The sequence below is a fragment of the Corvus brachyrhynchos genome, unplaced genomic scaffold (genome assembly GCF_000691975.1).
Source record: "Corvus brachyrhynchos isolate BGI_N302 unplaced genomic scaffold, ASM69197v1 scaffold230, whole genome shotgun sequence".
Classification (NCBI taxonomy): domain Eukaryota; kingdom Metazoa; phylum Chordata; class Aves; order Passeriformes; family Corvidae; genus Corvus; species Corvus brachyrhynchos.
Window position 1 is genome coordinate 1051236 of NW_008235744.1, and position 13723 is coordinate 1064958.

Sequence of the window (13723 nt, forward strand, 5' to 3'; positions counted from 1 at the left end):
ACCAAAGTCTGAACTTCTGTTGGTTTGCCATGATCCATAAAGAAAAAGAGAAGGAACTTGTACTGAGAACATGCCTAACTAACTGAGGTAGCTCACTACATTAAACCCTCTCCCCCAGATAACCTCCTTCAAGTACCAGAAAGCCTTTGACAGACAAAAGGAGCTTTCAGTTATTTAGAATAAATAATGTGGTGTATTTAAAGAGGACGTACAGGTGTCTCCTACATTTCGTAATAGTTCATTGTTTTGTTTGGGGGAAAGGGGGCAGAGGAGGCCTTCTCAAAAATAACTTCAAGAAACAATCTATTTCCAATACCTGTAACATTTAGAAAATATACAATAAAAACATTCTTTGAAGAAACTCGGGGTATCTAGGAGAGAGGGACATATTAAGCTACTTTGCTTAACAATGCTGAATAGAACAGCCTGCAGGCGTCTCCCTGCTGTGACCTTCTATTATTAACAAGCACACTGCTTCAGCAATAAATACACTGGATCCCCACAGCCCACATATACACCAGCAACCAAGGGTATCATTTTCTCAGGAAAAATAACAGGAAAGCAAAGGCCGGGAAAGTTAACATGGAACAGACATATGTTTGTACTACTCTTCCTCCAGGTGATACACTACAATTTGGAAATAATACCTAAAACCAAAGTTTTTGAAACCTACTGCTCACATGAAAATCTAAGACCTAGGATAATCATATTTTTCTCCAAAAACACTTCTCAGTGCAGAATCATAAGTACTGTAGAGTTCAAAAACAATCATGCAACAGAATCATGCTTCCCATTACCCAATCTCAACTGTTTCTCAATTCTGACGTGTTAAAAAACCATGCCAGGATTACAAAAGCAGCATTACTAAGTGATTCAGGTAGAGAAAAATAAAATCTCTATAGTCTATAAAAAGCTGTTTCCTTCTCCTTTGCAGATCAGAATTTAAGTATTGCAATTAATAATATAAATGCATTAAATGTAAGATGTTTACAGAGTGTTTTAGATGTAATTTCTCACAAAGTATTATCTTGAAGCTAGTTATATGGCAACATGCCTTTAATCATCAGATATCCCTTGAAATACATAGCTTGCCTTCTTGCTAATTAATATATGGCCTTTGCCCTGTCTTTCCCCAACCATTCATCCTCTCACAAAGAAGAAAAAATAGTATGCCACACAACAAAAAAAAAGATAAAACTATTGTGATGCTATATCCTTATTTTAATTTCAACAAATACTATCTGAAATACTTGGCTTTTGCCTTTTTTTTTTTTTTGTCAGACATCATAAATTTAAACTTTGCTGGTTTCGACAAATAATTAAATATTCAAAAAGTGCAGGTAATTAAGACTACCAAAAATTAGAATTGAGTAAGAAGTCAGCAATTATAGACTGCATGTATTTTACCAGATCTGCAATGGACTCTAATTAAACACATATTAATTGCCCTAATCTTCTTAGGCAAGTAATAAATTGGAAGAGCTGATTAATGCACTGGATTTAGTTCAGCTTGTTAAATCTGACAACCTGGCAAAGGAAGGCTATCTTGAAAAGCTCTTTTAGCTAAGTAATTGGAATTTTACTCTCAGTAATTTGCCGTTCCATAATAAGAGCTATTTAGTATATTGACTCTTCATCAGTGTTTTTTTAAATACATACTAGTTACATTGAAACAGTACCATTATGCTGCTCATAAAGATTATGAAAAATTATGAACTTTGACCTTTATTGTCCATCAAAAGACACTTTCACTCTGAACACAAATTAGTGTATTTCCTTGTAGGCAATAAATCCTAATTAATTTTAATTCTAGAAGCTGCTAATAACATTTTAGAAAGTCCATATGGACCCATTAAGTTCTCTATACAATTCATAAAGCCAGCAACTAAACCAGTTTTTTCTGCTGATGACTCCTGGAATACAACGAAACACCAGTATCCAAAGAGCTTCAATCTCTCCTCTCTTTTTTACCTATTTATGCAAACACTTCTCCACATACACATGACAAGGGAGTGTAACATCTTTGTAGTATCAGCCATTAAAAAAACCAGAGAAGTTTAGAAACCTGCAGGTAGAGATTTTAAAGGTCTGATATCTCTCCAGCATAGTTGCTTACTCCTAGCTTATAACATGGAAAAATGCATCAAGTTTTGCTTAAAAATAAGTAGATGTAGATGAACATAAGAAAAAAAAAATCTTCCTTGCTAAAGAAGAAAGCAGCAAGTAAAGAACAGGGAACCAGAAATTTTTATACTTGAAAAATGTTTTGAAGTATTTCATGAAAGTTGAAACAGCTTTTCATGTCCTAGAAAATGTGAAGGTATATAAAGCCTTTCACATGAAGAAGCTTAGAAAGTCATGTGTTCCAAATCAAGTTCAGTCAGAAAAAAAAAATCCTAAATATAAAAACATCTCACTGCCTTCCAATTTTTATACCGTACTCCTCAGAACTGACATTCCATACTTCTCCCAAGAACCTCTAACTTCCAGGATCTACATTTAAAATTTGTTACTCTTCTGTTAGCAAAAATCTAGTGTTCATACACCTTGAAAATCACTCACAGTGAACCTGAAATCTATCCTTTATTCCTTAAGTGTAGTATCAACTAAGGAGTCAGCCAGACATCAGTTTTGAGCAGCAACATGATTTTCGTAACTGAGCTTTGACACTTATAATAAGCAAAATACCAAAAAGTTAATCAGATAATACTAGAGTACCAATAAGCCATGGAAGGAGACATGAAAGTACCTCAAAGAACTGTCAAACTCAGATGTCTCAAATATTTCCTACCCATTCTTCAGGATACAGTGCAATTTACTGCTTATCATTGAGGTCCCTAGCACAGGAGAAATTCTTTACTGTGAGGGTGGTGAGGCACTGGAGCAGGTTGCCTATAGAAGCTGCGGATGCCCCGTCCCTTGAAGTGCTCTGAGCAACCCGGTCTAGTGGAAGGTGTCCCTGCCCAGAGTAGTGGGGCTGGAAGTAGATGCTCTGTAAGGTCCCTACCAACCCAGACCATTCTATGATTCTATGATTGGATAAACAGGTGGCACTCAATTCCAACTCTCATCCTCAGTAGTCTTCATGAAGGAAACAGTACTTTACCATCATGATACTGAGTTTTAGTAAGTGGTATATTCTTTTTCCATTGGTTGTGTATTACTTGCAACAAAAGGGTTGGGGCTTGTGCCTGAGGCTCCCGTGTACTACTACAAGAAGTCCTCAGTAGAAAACCAATTCCAACTACTTTCCAGTTGATGGCATTAACCATTTAAAGATGTGTTACACTTGTTAGCTGCACATATGTTATGAGAAGAAATTCCATATGTGAACTTGAGGTGTCTAACAGAGAGACCTCCAAGGCTTATAAAAATACACATGATGAGAAAAGCCCTCAAATTTCAGGATTTGCATAACTGAAAGCAAAAGAGAAATGGAATTCTAAAAAACCTCAACTTCCTAGCACAGTATCAGTTCAGCACTGCTGAACATAAACTTACATTTGAAATATGACAAATATCCAGTTTGTGATTTGCCTGCGCTCCATTCATTGCTCCAGAAGACATACCGCAGCTTTATCAGTGGCAGAATACCATTTGTTACAAATCAGTACTGAACAGGGAAAGCCACTCAATGTTACTTAGTTAAGTAAGAAAATGAAGTGGACAATGAGAGTTGAAAAATTCTTGGTGAAAAAGAACTACTCAGATGACAGGATGTGCCTCATCTGTCAGGAGCAAAAAGCCAGTGACTACAACTTCTGGTCCAGAAGGTGCTGGGTTCTGTCTCGCTTGAAAGAAAGAAACAGTAACTGGAAAAGCAGAATTCTGACAGAAGTTCCTATCTTTTTTGTATGATTTGTTCGCATTTTTGTAACACATTACCATAAACAAAATTAATCCCAAATTAAATTCTGAAAATAATAAAAAAGTATTTTAGGTAGAGCAATGAGCTAAATACACAGATTCTGGAAAGTACACAGGAACAGAGAGCATGAAGTCATTTAGACCAAAGCATCTATAAACATTTCGTTTCAGTTCAACAGACTACAATATCTTCTGGTAAACTGAAATCAATTAAAAGCTAGAATCTGCATTTTGTAAAGCAAATCAAAGACACTAGGAGACCTTGTTTTCTGCCCTACAGACTTTCTAACAAAAAAACCCACAGTCCAAAACCATTGGGTTTTGTGATTAAAAAAAAGTCTACACTTCTCTTCTCAGCACTTTTCTACCATCTTTCTCCATATTTATGCAGGCAGTACAAAACTTAACTTCAGCATTTCCTGTCAACATTAAAACCTAAAATCCTGACAAGCACATGACAAAGTCTTGTGGTTGAAGATGCTATGTATTTAAATTTTCATGATATCACACTTTCCAAATGTTACAAGCATACAAATCAAACGTATGTTCTTATTGTTGCCAAAGAGCTTTCTAGAAAAAGAAAAAAAAGAAACACCTACAAGATTTCCAGTTTTCATTGACTTATCTCTCATTTTCTGCACATATCTGAACTTCACTCTTTTGGCCCTTGAAATTGAAACCTACAAAAAAACCTTGTTGAAGAGATTTTCATAAAATTCTTTAATGTTTCCCAAGTAACATTTGCAAGCTACAGAGACTGATAACGAACTACCAGTCCCCTCTCAACAACTTCTTCAGGATCTCTCTGCACTCTAAATAGACATGTTATCTATACTAAAAGTGAGTTCTTTTGAAATACATGCTTCTGTAATTACCTAAGTGTTTCAGGTCTTACTGTTATTATAAAAGCAGCAAGCAAAGACTTCTGTATATTTCACTTAATTATGCCTGTCCTTAGAAAAGGTGAACATTTTAAAACGTAATTCCATTTTTCTCCCCCTACATCACATTAGAACACCTATCATTTTAAAGGTTGTAATTATTTCATTATTTTTAAAAAATTGACACCTCTTCTGAATTTTAGTAATTTCATTCCTTTTTCTTTTTAAGACATGTTTTAAATCCTTGTGTTTTGCGTAACTGGTGAACCACAAGATGATATTCAGGCATAGTGCTGAATTCCATGCCAATACATAATCATCTTTAGCTTCAGCACAGTTAATGAAGTACTTAAAGGTAAACAGTAGTAGTATTTCCTAGATCACACAGAACTTGAGCACAGACCATAATTTCCCCTCCTTCAGGTTCACATGTACAGGCAAGTAGTGTCAGACAGAGGGAAATACAACAATCCTGTAATATCCAATAATAATCCTGATCATGGGCTGCATCAAAAGGAGCAAAGCCAGCAGGTCAAAGGAGGTGACTCTCCCCCTCTACTCTGCTCTTGTGAGACCCCACCTGAACTGCTGAGCACAGTTCCAGTGCCCCCAACACAAGAAGAACACAGAAATGTTGGTGCAAGTCCAGAGGAGGGCCACAAAGTCGGTAAAAGGACTGGAGCACCTCCCTTACACAGACAGGCTGAGGGAGTTGGGGCTGTTCAGCCTGGAGAAGAGAAGGTTGCATGGAGGCCTCAATGCAAACCCTTCGGTATCTGAAGGGGCCCACAGGGAAGCCAGAGAGGGACTCTTCATCAGGAGCTGTAGAGATAGGACAAGGAGCAGTGGGTTCAAATTGAAAGAGGTTAGATATTAGGGAGAAATTCTTTATGTGAGGGTGGTTAGGCACAGGAACAGGTTGCCCAGGGAGGTCATGGGTGCCCCAATCCTGGGAGTGTCCAAAGTCAGGCTGGATAAGGCCTTGAGCCACCTGGTCTAGTGGGTAGGGACTAGATGATCCTTAAGCTCCATTCCAACCCCTAAATATTCCATGATGATAAGACACACTGCCAGGAACTGGCAGGGCTGTGGGATGAAGGAACTAGCAAAGTTTGGCCTTGGGTTTTTTCTAAAAGAAACTTGTAAATCTACAGCACAAGTGACAGAGGTTCAACTAACATACTAAAAAATTCAAAACCTTTCTACTTGAATATTTAATACACAATTTCACTTGTGTTTTACCCTTTTCTAAATATTTGTTTTAAACATTCATCTGAGACATCTCAATGCAACAACATGACTTTTCTCCCCCCCCATGGAACAGCTCCTCACATCTGCAAAGTCCAGAGCTCCAACAGAGCACTAACAAACTGTGTGTAAAATAATCACCTTCAGACAGTTTGATGGCAAGTTAATTTTTGCTATGACAGACTAATCCATCTTTGAAGGAGGCTGTTTGGTTTTTTTTAATAGTGATTCACCTTAGTTCATCCCATCAATTTCTATTGATTAAGTGCACATGTGCATCATCTCCAGTGTGCATGTACACAGACATCTTCCAGTATTCAAGACTCAACAGTTAGAAATCCTGACAAAATCCAACAACCACAAATTTTAAGAGACGTAGCCCATTTGACACATTGTACAAAGATATCAGAGACCACTACAAACCTCATTAATTTCTACTCCATCTGCAAGATGTTTTCTCAACACAGAACTACAGATACTTCTAAAACTACATTGAAACAAATTCCCCACCCAAAGGTGGGATTCAAAAAATAAATGTAGCAGATGCCGAGCAATTTCTTTAAATGCACTACTGCAAGGCAACCTTACACAATGATGAGAACGATTGTAAGAGAACCTAAAGGAAAGGAACAAAATTAGTTATCTTGTAACAAGGCAAAGTAAAGTTGTTGTTTGGCAAATGACCTACAAATTAATATTTCTTGCAGGCCTTAATATTTCTTATAGGCTTTAATATTTCTTGTAGGCTACGGTCTGACTACTTTGAAATAGTATAAAATAAAAATCATTAATTGCTTGCAGCCACATGATTGCAACAAGGAAATATTAGAAACTCAGCATACAAATTCAGTCAAAATTTTACTTTGTATCACAATGATATGTTTACACTGTTTGGATCCAACAGCCCATTGTAAACTTACTTTTGTATTACATTCTGTAAGCTGAGCATCATACCCAATTCACTTTTCATCTTTTCTCTGTTGACACGGCACTCAGCCAAATATCGGAGAGCCTAAAAGAAAGAGAACCACAGCAGATCAGCAATACATCCAGTACGTTATCATTCATTTCTGCCAGTGCACATCTGCAAAACAGTCACAGAGGCAGTTCTAGTAGGAAGAGAAAGAATTATCACCTACTAAGAACATCAAAAAATTATTTTATTCTTACAAATACACAGAAAGCACAGAATATCTAAGCTATGAGAAAAGGTTGAGAGACTGGGTTTGCTTTTACCAGCTGAGAGCCTAAGGGACAATCTAACAGCTGTCTACAGCTATGCAAGAAGCCTTTACAAAGATGGTAAAGCCCAACTTTCCTCTACAGCAGCAGACAAAGGGGAGCAGCCACAAACTGTAGCTTGTGTTCAAATCAGGTATTACAAAAAGCTTTTTTCCTCTGAAGGTAGTACAACACTGGAACAGATGACCTAGTGGAACTGCAGAATGAATGAGACAAAGCTACAACTGACCTGATTGAGTGCTGGTGACAGTCCCAATTCAAACAGGAGACTGAAGTGAATGACTTCCAGAAGTCCCTTCCAATAAACATTTATGTGACCTGAGATCTAAAGTAATTTTTATACATGTTGCTTCCAGAATGATTTCCATCAATTCTGTGGACTTCTCCAGTACTAGAAACCTCACCACCACCAAGTTCCTGCTGTCCACAGAAAGAGGTCTAGCACATATATTAGCTTTTGAAGACTAATTGCAATTTCACCATTCCACGCAGAAATAAGAATACAAGCAGCAGCAAGCTTCTTAGCTTACTGTGACCTAAATTGGGAATTTATACTTATTTGTTGCCCAAAGTTTTGTTTACTTGACTTTCAAGGTAGATTCCTTACACAATTTTATACGGTTGATCCCAGTCAGTAACTGTATATTCATACGATCCTCCTAACATAACATTCTTCCAATCAAAATGTCAGTCCTCCTTTTCATGAGACATTTTGTTTGTGCTGAGAAAGTTTGCATAGAAGGAGACTCCAAAGGTGTTTTACTGATGTAAGTACAAGAACTGCACTTGAAAAATCCTGCAACACACAAATGCAATGATTTATAAAATGGGGTTTGTGACACAAGGTTTAGTATAGTCATGTAGTAGTTACGCTGCTCCGTAACTGCTTTAAAAATAACATGCTCCTTAATCCCTTCAGAAATAGAGGACTAATCTTCGGGGTTTGTTTTTTCCAAGTCATCTTCAGCACATTTTAGGTAAAATTAACAAGACTGTTTTATTGCCTTTCAAGAAACTCTGGCTGCTGTCTGGCATGATAAGAACTTTAGATGTGATTTTTGTTATTTCCTGATGTGGGCCAGTATCAACAGTTGCAGCTTATAAATGTTCTAAATCCATTTATTATCTGACTTTTCAACGATGAGGAAATACCTGAATGATAGCCCTCAACTAACCTGCACGCTACGAAATGTATCCTTGCCGGTGTAACAAGTTTCTCATTTTTATTACTCTCTGTTCTGGCAATTTAGTAAGGGTGCGACTCAGCTGGATAAAGAAAAACCTATTCTCTTAACAGCTAATTTTTTGAATCACAACTCAGGCAGCCTCCATCTGTTACATACTCTTACCACACAAATGAAACTTTCACCAAAATAAGACTAAAGTCATGAGATCAACTTAACTGACCCAACTTTTCAACACCAGGAAGTTCCCATTCCTCCTGCCTCTCATGGGAGATACAAAGGTCTGAACCTTCAGTAAAGTGAGATAATTTACACCTATTAAATCCAGTATACAGAAAGCATAGGAAAGGTTATTTTTATGAACTTTGGCTCAGCTTCTGTTCAGCTAAACACTTATCTATGTTAGCTTTAAGGCTCACAAGTAAGATCATCACAATCAAGAGGACTACCTTCATACTTTAATATAAAACACACTGTTGCCAATCTTAATAAAAAGATATCTTTGATGGGTTTTATGTGAAATATTGAAGTAGTTCCTTAACGTCAGGGTTCTATTCTATAAAATTTTAGTCCAAATTCAAGAGGGGAAAAAAAAAAGTAGTATTGCCTGCATTACTTCTAATTTTTTTAATTTAAATCATTCAAAACTTTTAGCATTTGAAGAGTATCACAAAGAATTCCTGAAATCAAGACTAGAGAAAACTAGAAATATATATAAAATATATATCACTTCTTCATCAGATACAAAAAAATGACTGAGCTGAAACTGCACATGGGGAGAAAAACACCCTCCCTGAGAAGTTCTACGACACATCAAAAAATTTAAATATGGAACTATTACGATTCATATAGATCATTACAATTTCAAATACAGGAACCACTGAGTAGTACGAGAAGAAATTTAAAGTCAGTGCAGCACACTCCTTTATTAGGTACACATTTAATGGAAGATCATTACGTTTAATGATCCCCATTCAAATGGAAGCACTTTTTGACCAACAGGATGACTACAAAAACAAAAAGACTTTTCAGAATGGAAAAATACAAAACAGGAAGTCTAAAAAGTTGTCAGCAAAGATATTTAAACCTTCAGAACCTAAGCAGTTCAAGAACTCATGAACACAAGGAGTCTGAGTAGCAGACCAGAACATGTTTTTACAGTAAACTGATCAATTTCTCATTGCAGCCACATCCTGGTCTCCTCTAAATGCTGATTCTTAATCCATTCTTAACTGTTAGGTTATCACTACACGGAACAACCCATCTGCCTCCCATCCTCACCCAAGGAGATTTCCTTTCAACACAACTTGAGTACTATCAGGGGCTGTGGAACCACACTGCAAACTGAATTAGTCCTCATCACTCTTGACAAAGACAGTCCTTTTATGTAGAACTAATTTTTGTAACATGATGAGAGACTGATTTCTGAATCTCATGCAGGCAGTGAGAATACAAAGTCCAACATAATAAAGGAAGGAAAAAGACAGTGGGACATCCAGACAAGACCTTCTGTTAAGATCACAGCCTAAGGAAACTACACTGGGAAGAAAACCAATGCAACACACTCCCAAGAACAATAAACTCAACTCTTAAGTTCTCCCACTGAAGAAAATTATAGTCTGCCAAATGCTATGGCAAGGCTAACCTAAAAGAAAATTAGCAAGACACAGGTTTCCTGGCTTATGGGACCTCCTTCCCCTAACCCAGAAGAAATCAGAGTCACTAAAGTCATTTCAAGAAGTCCACCAACATCCACTATGAAAGCAACACAAATGAAAAAAAAAGAACTATGGTACAGAGAGGTCCCAGTGATATAAAGAATAATGTATAACTTTCATGTAAAAGCCAGAGCTCTTTGTTCTTTCACATTCTTTACAATTCAATAATGACATAATTGAAAAAAAAAGAGCACCACATAAATTTCAGTAACTTAAAATCTTAGAAGTCTAATTCAACTCCTGAAATTACTAAATTCTGACTTTCATTTCTCCCATTTCTAAGCAAGAAATATATTTTTTAAGTTAATACTACAATTGAGGATAAGAAATCAGGACTTCAGCATTTATGATTTAGAATGAGAAGAAATGGGCAAAAGCTGAAACAAGTTCTGTTAGATATTGATGGATTTTGGGTTGGTTGGTTCTTTTGGTTTTGAGAGGGTTTTGTTTGTTTTTAATACCACAAACACTGGAACAGCATGCCAGAGAGGTTATGGAATCTCCATCCTTCAAGGTACTTAAGATCAAGTGGACACAATCAACCATGAACTGTGATATGAGTGCACCTAATTTTGGGCATGGGATTGGACTACATCACCTCGGGAGGTTGTTTCTAACCTAAGTTATCCTATGATTGGATTTTGTTTTTATGAGTATCAAATCACTATCCATATTTACCGAGCTCTATGACCTCATCTTAAGAAAGAGATTTAAGGGTCCTTACCTCCCTCCACACAAAAAGTGAAATAGCTATATTAGGGAAAAAATGCAAAGTAAATTAATATCTTTAAAAAATCCCCTGGAACAATGCGTCATTTTTGAAATACATGGTTTTTAAAAAAACACATGTAATGACTATCAACATAACATAAAACCAGGCATCATTTTTCACATTTTTACTTGTTTAAACAGCTTTGTTTGTAAACTGCTTCTTTAAACAACTTATTTAACAAAGTTTAAAAATGCCCTACCAACACAGAAATTTATCTCCAGAATACTTACTAGTAAAGCTGAATGAACAACTGGAGGGTTGGGATGGTCCAAAAACAGAATAAGACCTGGCAGGCATCCTTGATCCTGAACAATGGCCCGTCTGTTCAACGGATCAGCTGCTAGATCTCGGAGTTGGTTAACCACAGATAGTGCATCAGGCTCCTCACTCATAGCAGAATTCATCTTTTCTGCACCATTCATACAAAATACCTGCTGAAAAAAAATTTATTACTACTACCATAACATTTATCATCAATTAAAACATAGACAAGAAAAAGCACAAAGGCACTGATTTGTTCTAAACAAAATGATATAAAAAACCCAAGGACTAGAATTCATGGAAGGTGGATGGAATTGGTAAGGATGTGGGTCTTGAAATTTATAAACTGGAAATCTAAACTTCCTATGCAGACAACAGGTATATTTGGTTATTAGGATTTTTATTTGTTTTCTATATGTCATTTCAGACCAGTCAATCTTCATGGGAGTATTGTGTGTTGGTTTTTTTTCGTTACACTAGTGACAAATTTTTTAACAAATCCAGTTTTCCCACAAGGCACCCTAGAAGTCTATAAACATCCCTCTGTGTAAACTTGTAAAATCAAAGTATTTTCAGAGTAGCTTTGGCAATCAAAAAATTTTACAGAAAAATGAATCACAAAAGTCAACAAAATATTAACAGTGCATCAAGAACAGCAAACATTAAGCTTTTTTCTTCATCTATATATCAACCAACTAGTGTAAAGCCATACATTCAAAGGCAGAAAGGGCTTCAGAGGTTGGGTTTGAGTTGTTTTTCCTCCTTTTCACGAGTATCCCTCGATAAAAAGAGGGCAAGCAGGTCACGCCTTGCTCCAGTAGAAGTCCAAGCCACCAGATCAATTTCAAAGGAGACACGTGTCAGCTTGAGAATATCAGATTTCAGAGTTGTTTAATAATAACTACTTAACAGGCAACAAAAGCATAGGTTTGCTCAGAGGAAATGCTAAAATCTTGGTGCAAAAAAAATAGCTTCTTTGTGCCTCTGAAACTACTAAGTGCTAACTGTAGTCCTGGTTGTTGCCAGTACCAACTCAGCCAAGTGATTTAAGGCACAAAAGTGGGAGTGAATACATATTGTTAATTTGTTAAATCACTCATTTTCCCCCAAATAAATTTTTTAAGTGATCACATTCTTTTAACATCATTTGCCAACATTACATAATTTTTCCTCACTGAAGGTCGGCCTCTGAGGAACATAAATTGTCAAAAACAATGAACCAGAAACATGCATTTGGATTATGATAATTTCTGACATTTTCACAGAGAAAATGCTGTTAACCTCTAAGTCAACGCTTCCTACTTCAGGAAAGAGAGTGCTAGAATGAAAAGTACAAGGCCAAAGATTATTGGCCAGACTATTTTTGTTGACTATCAGAAATCAAAAAGATATCAACTGGGAGATACAGGAGCTCAACCAATATAAGTTTGTGTTGCCAAAGGCAAAAACTCTAAACAAACCAAAAAAAACCACAAAAAACCCACAAACCTCAGCAAACAAAGCCACCAAACAAACAAACCCAAAGCAACTCTGTTGAGTGTTATTAACTATTTTCCATAGTACACAAAGGAACTTATTCAAAACTTAAAAATCAAGTCAGGTGTGGAACTGATGCTAATCAGTCTCTGACTTCCAGGTCTGTGTCCCAAGCACCGTATCATTCCTACACTCTCTCCATCCTGATCACATTTTGCCTTTTCCTTCTAATCCTCTGAAACCACCCCCCACAAAATCAAGTTGTTCTACCCTCTCCTATTCCATTAGGCCACGCGCATCTGAAAGGAGCTGCAAAAAAGATGGAGAGGGACATTTTTCAAATGCATATAGTGACAGGACATGGGGTAATACCTTTAACCTGAAAGGGGGTAGGTTTGGATTAGATATTGGAAGAAATTGCTGTAAGGGTGGTGATGCACTGGAACAGGTTGCCCAGAGAAGCTATGGATGCCCCATTCCTAGAAGTGTTCAAGGCCAGGTTGGATGGAGCTCTGAGCAACCTGGTCCAGTAGAAGGTGGCCCTGACCAGAGGAGAGGGGCTGGAACCAGATGTTCTTTAAGGCCCCTTCCAACTCAAATCATGACGTGATTCTGTGTTATCCCCAGACTCTTCTCCATCTCTCCTAAACCTCAGCTCCAGGGACCCCTGAAATCCTCACCCCTCTCCATGACCTGCAACAACGACTTCCATCAAAACTCGCGCCCCTGCCCTCCTCCCGGAGTTTTTTAATTAAAAACATAAGGTGGTCTAAAAATTTATAGTAAGTTATCTAGCATACAGGAGTCCGGCAGAGCAGCGAGACAGGTGCCTGCTCCTGTCTCCTCTTCGTAGCTTTGAGATCACAGCCTGACCCAGGCACCGCAGCTCTAGCTCTCTGCCGCTCTCCCCCTCCGCTCTGTGCCCTCGTCGGGGCGGCCCTGGAGAGGACCCTCCACAGCCCCGCTACCAGCCCTCCCCAGGCGGCCGAGGCCTCAGCCCGGCTGGGACCAGGCCCCGGGACTCAGCTTCCAGGCCCCGTGGTCGGCGGAGCCCCAGGCCCCACGCCACCCGGG

At 37.7% G+C, this 13723-nt stretch overlaps 1 protein-coding gene across 1 annotated transcript in view; it reads right to left on the reverse strand.

Annotated features, from left to right (window-relative positions):
• Positions 1-11339, reverse strand: part of ARMC1 (armadillo repeat containing 1) — a 31667-nt gene extending 20328 nt beyond the window's left edge. The window contains exons 1-2 of the mRNA XM_008644149.2: positions 11143-11339; positions 6917-7008 (exon numbers count right to left, since the gene is read on the reverse strand). Coding sequence (XP_008642371.1) covers positions 6917-7008; positions 11143-11334 — 284 coding nt within the window. The 5' untranslated portion in view covers positions 11335-11339. The remainder of the gene's footprint in view (positions 1-6916; positions 7009-11142) is intronic.
• Positions 11340-13723: the final 2384 nt, after the last annotated feature.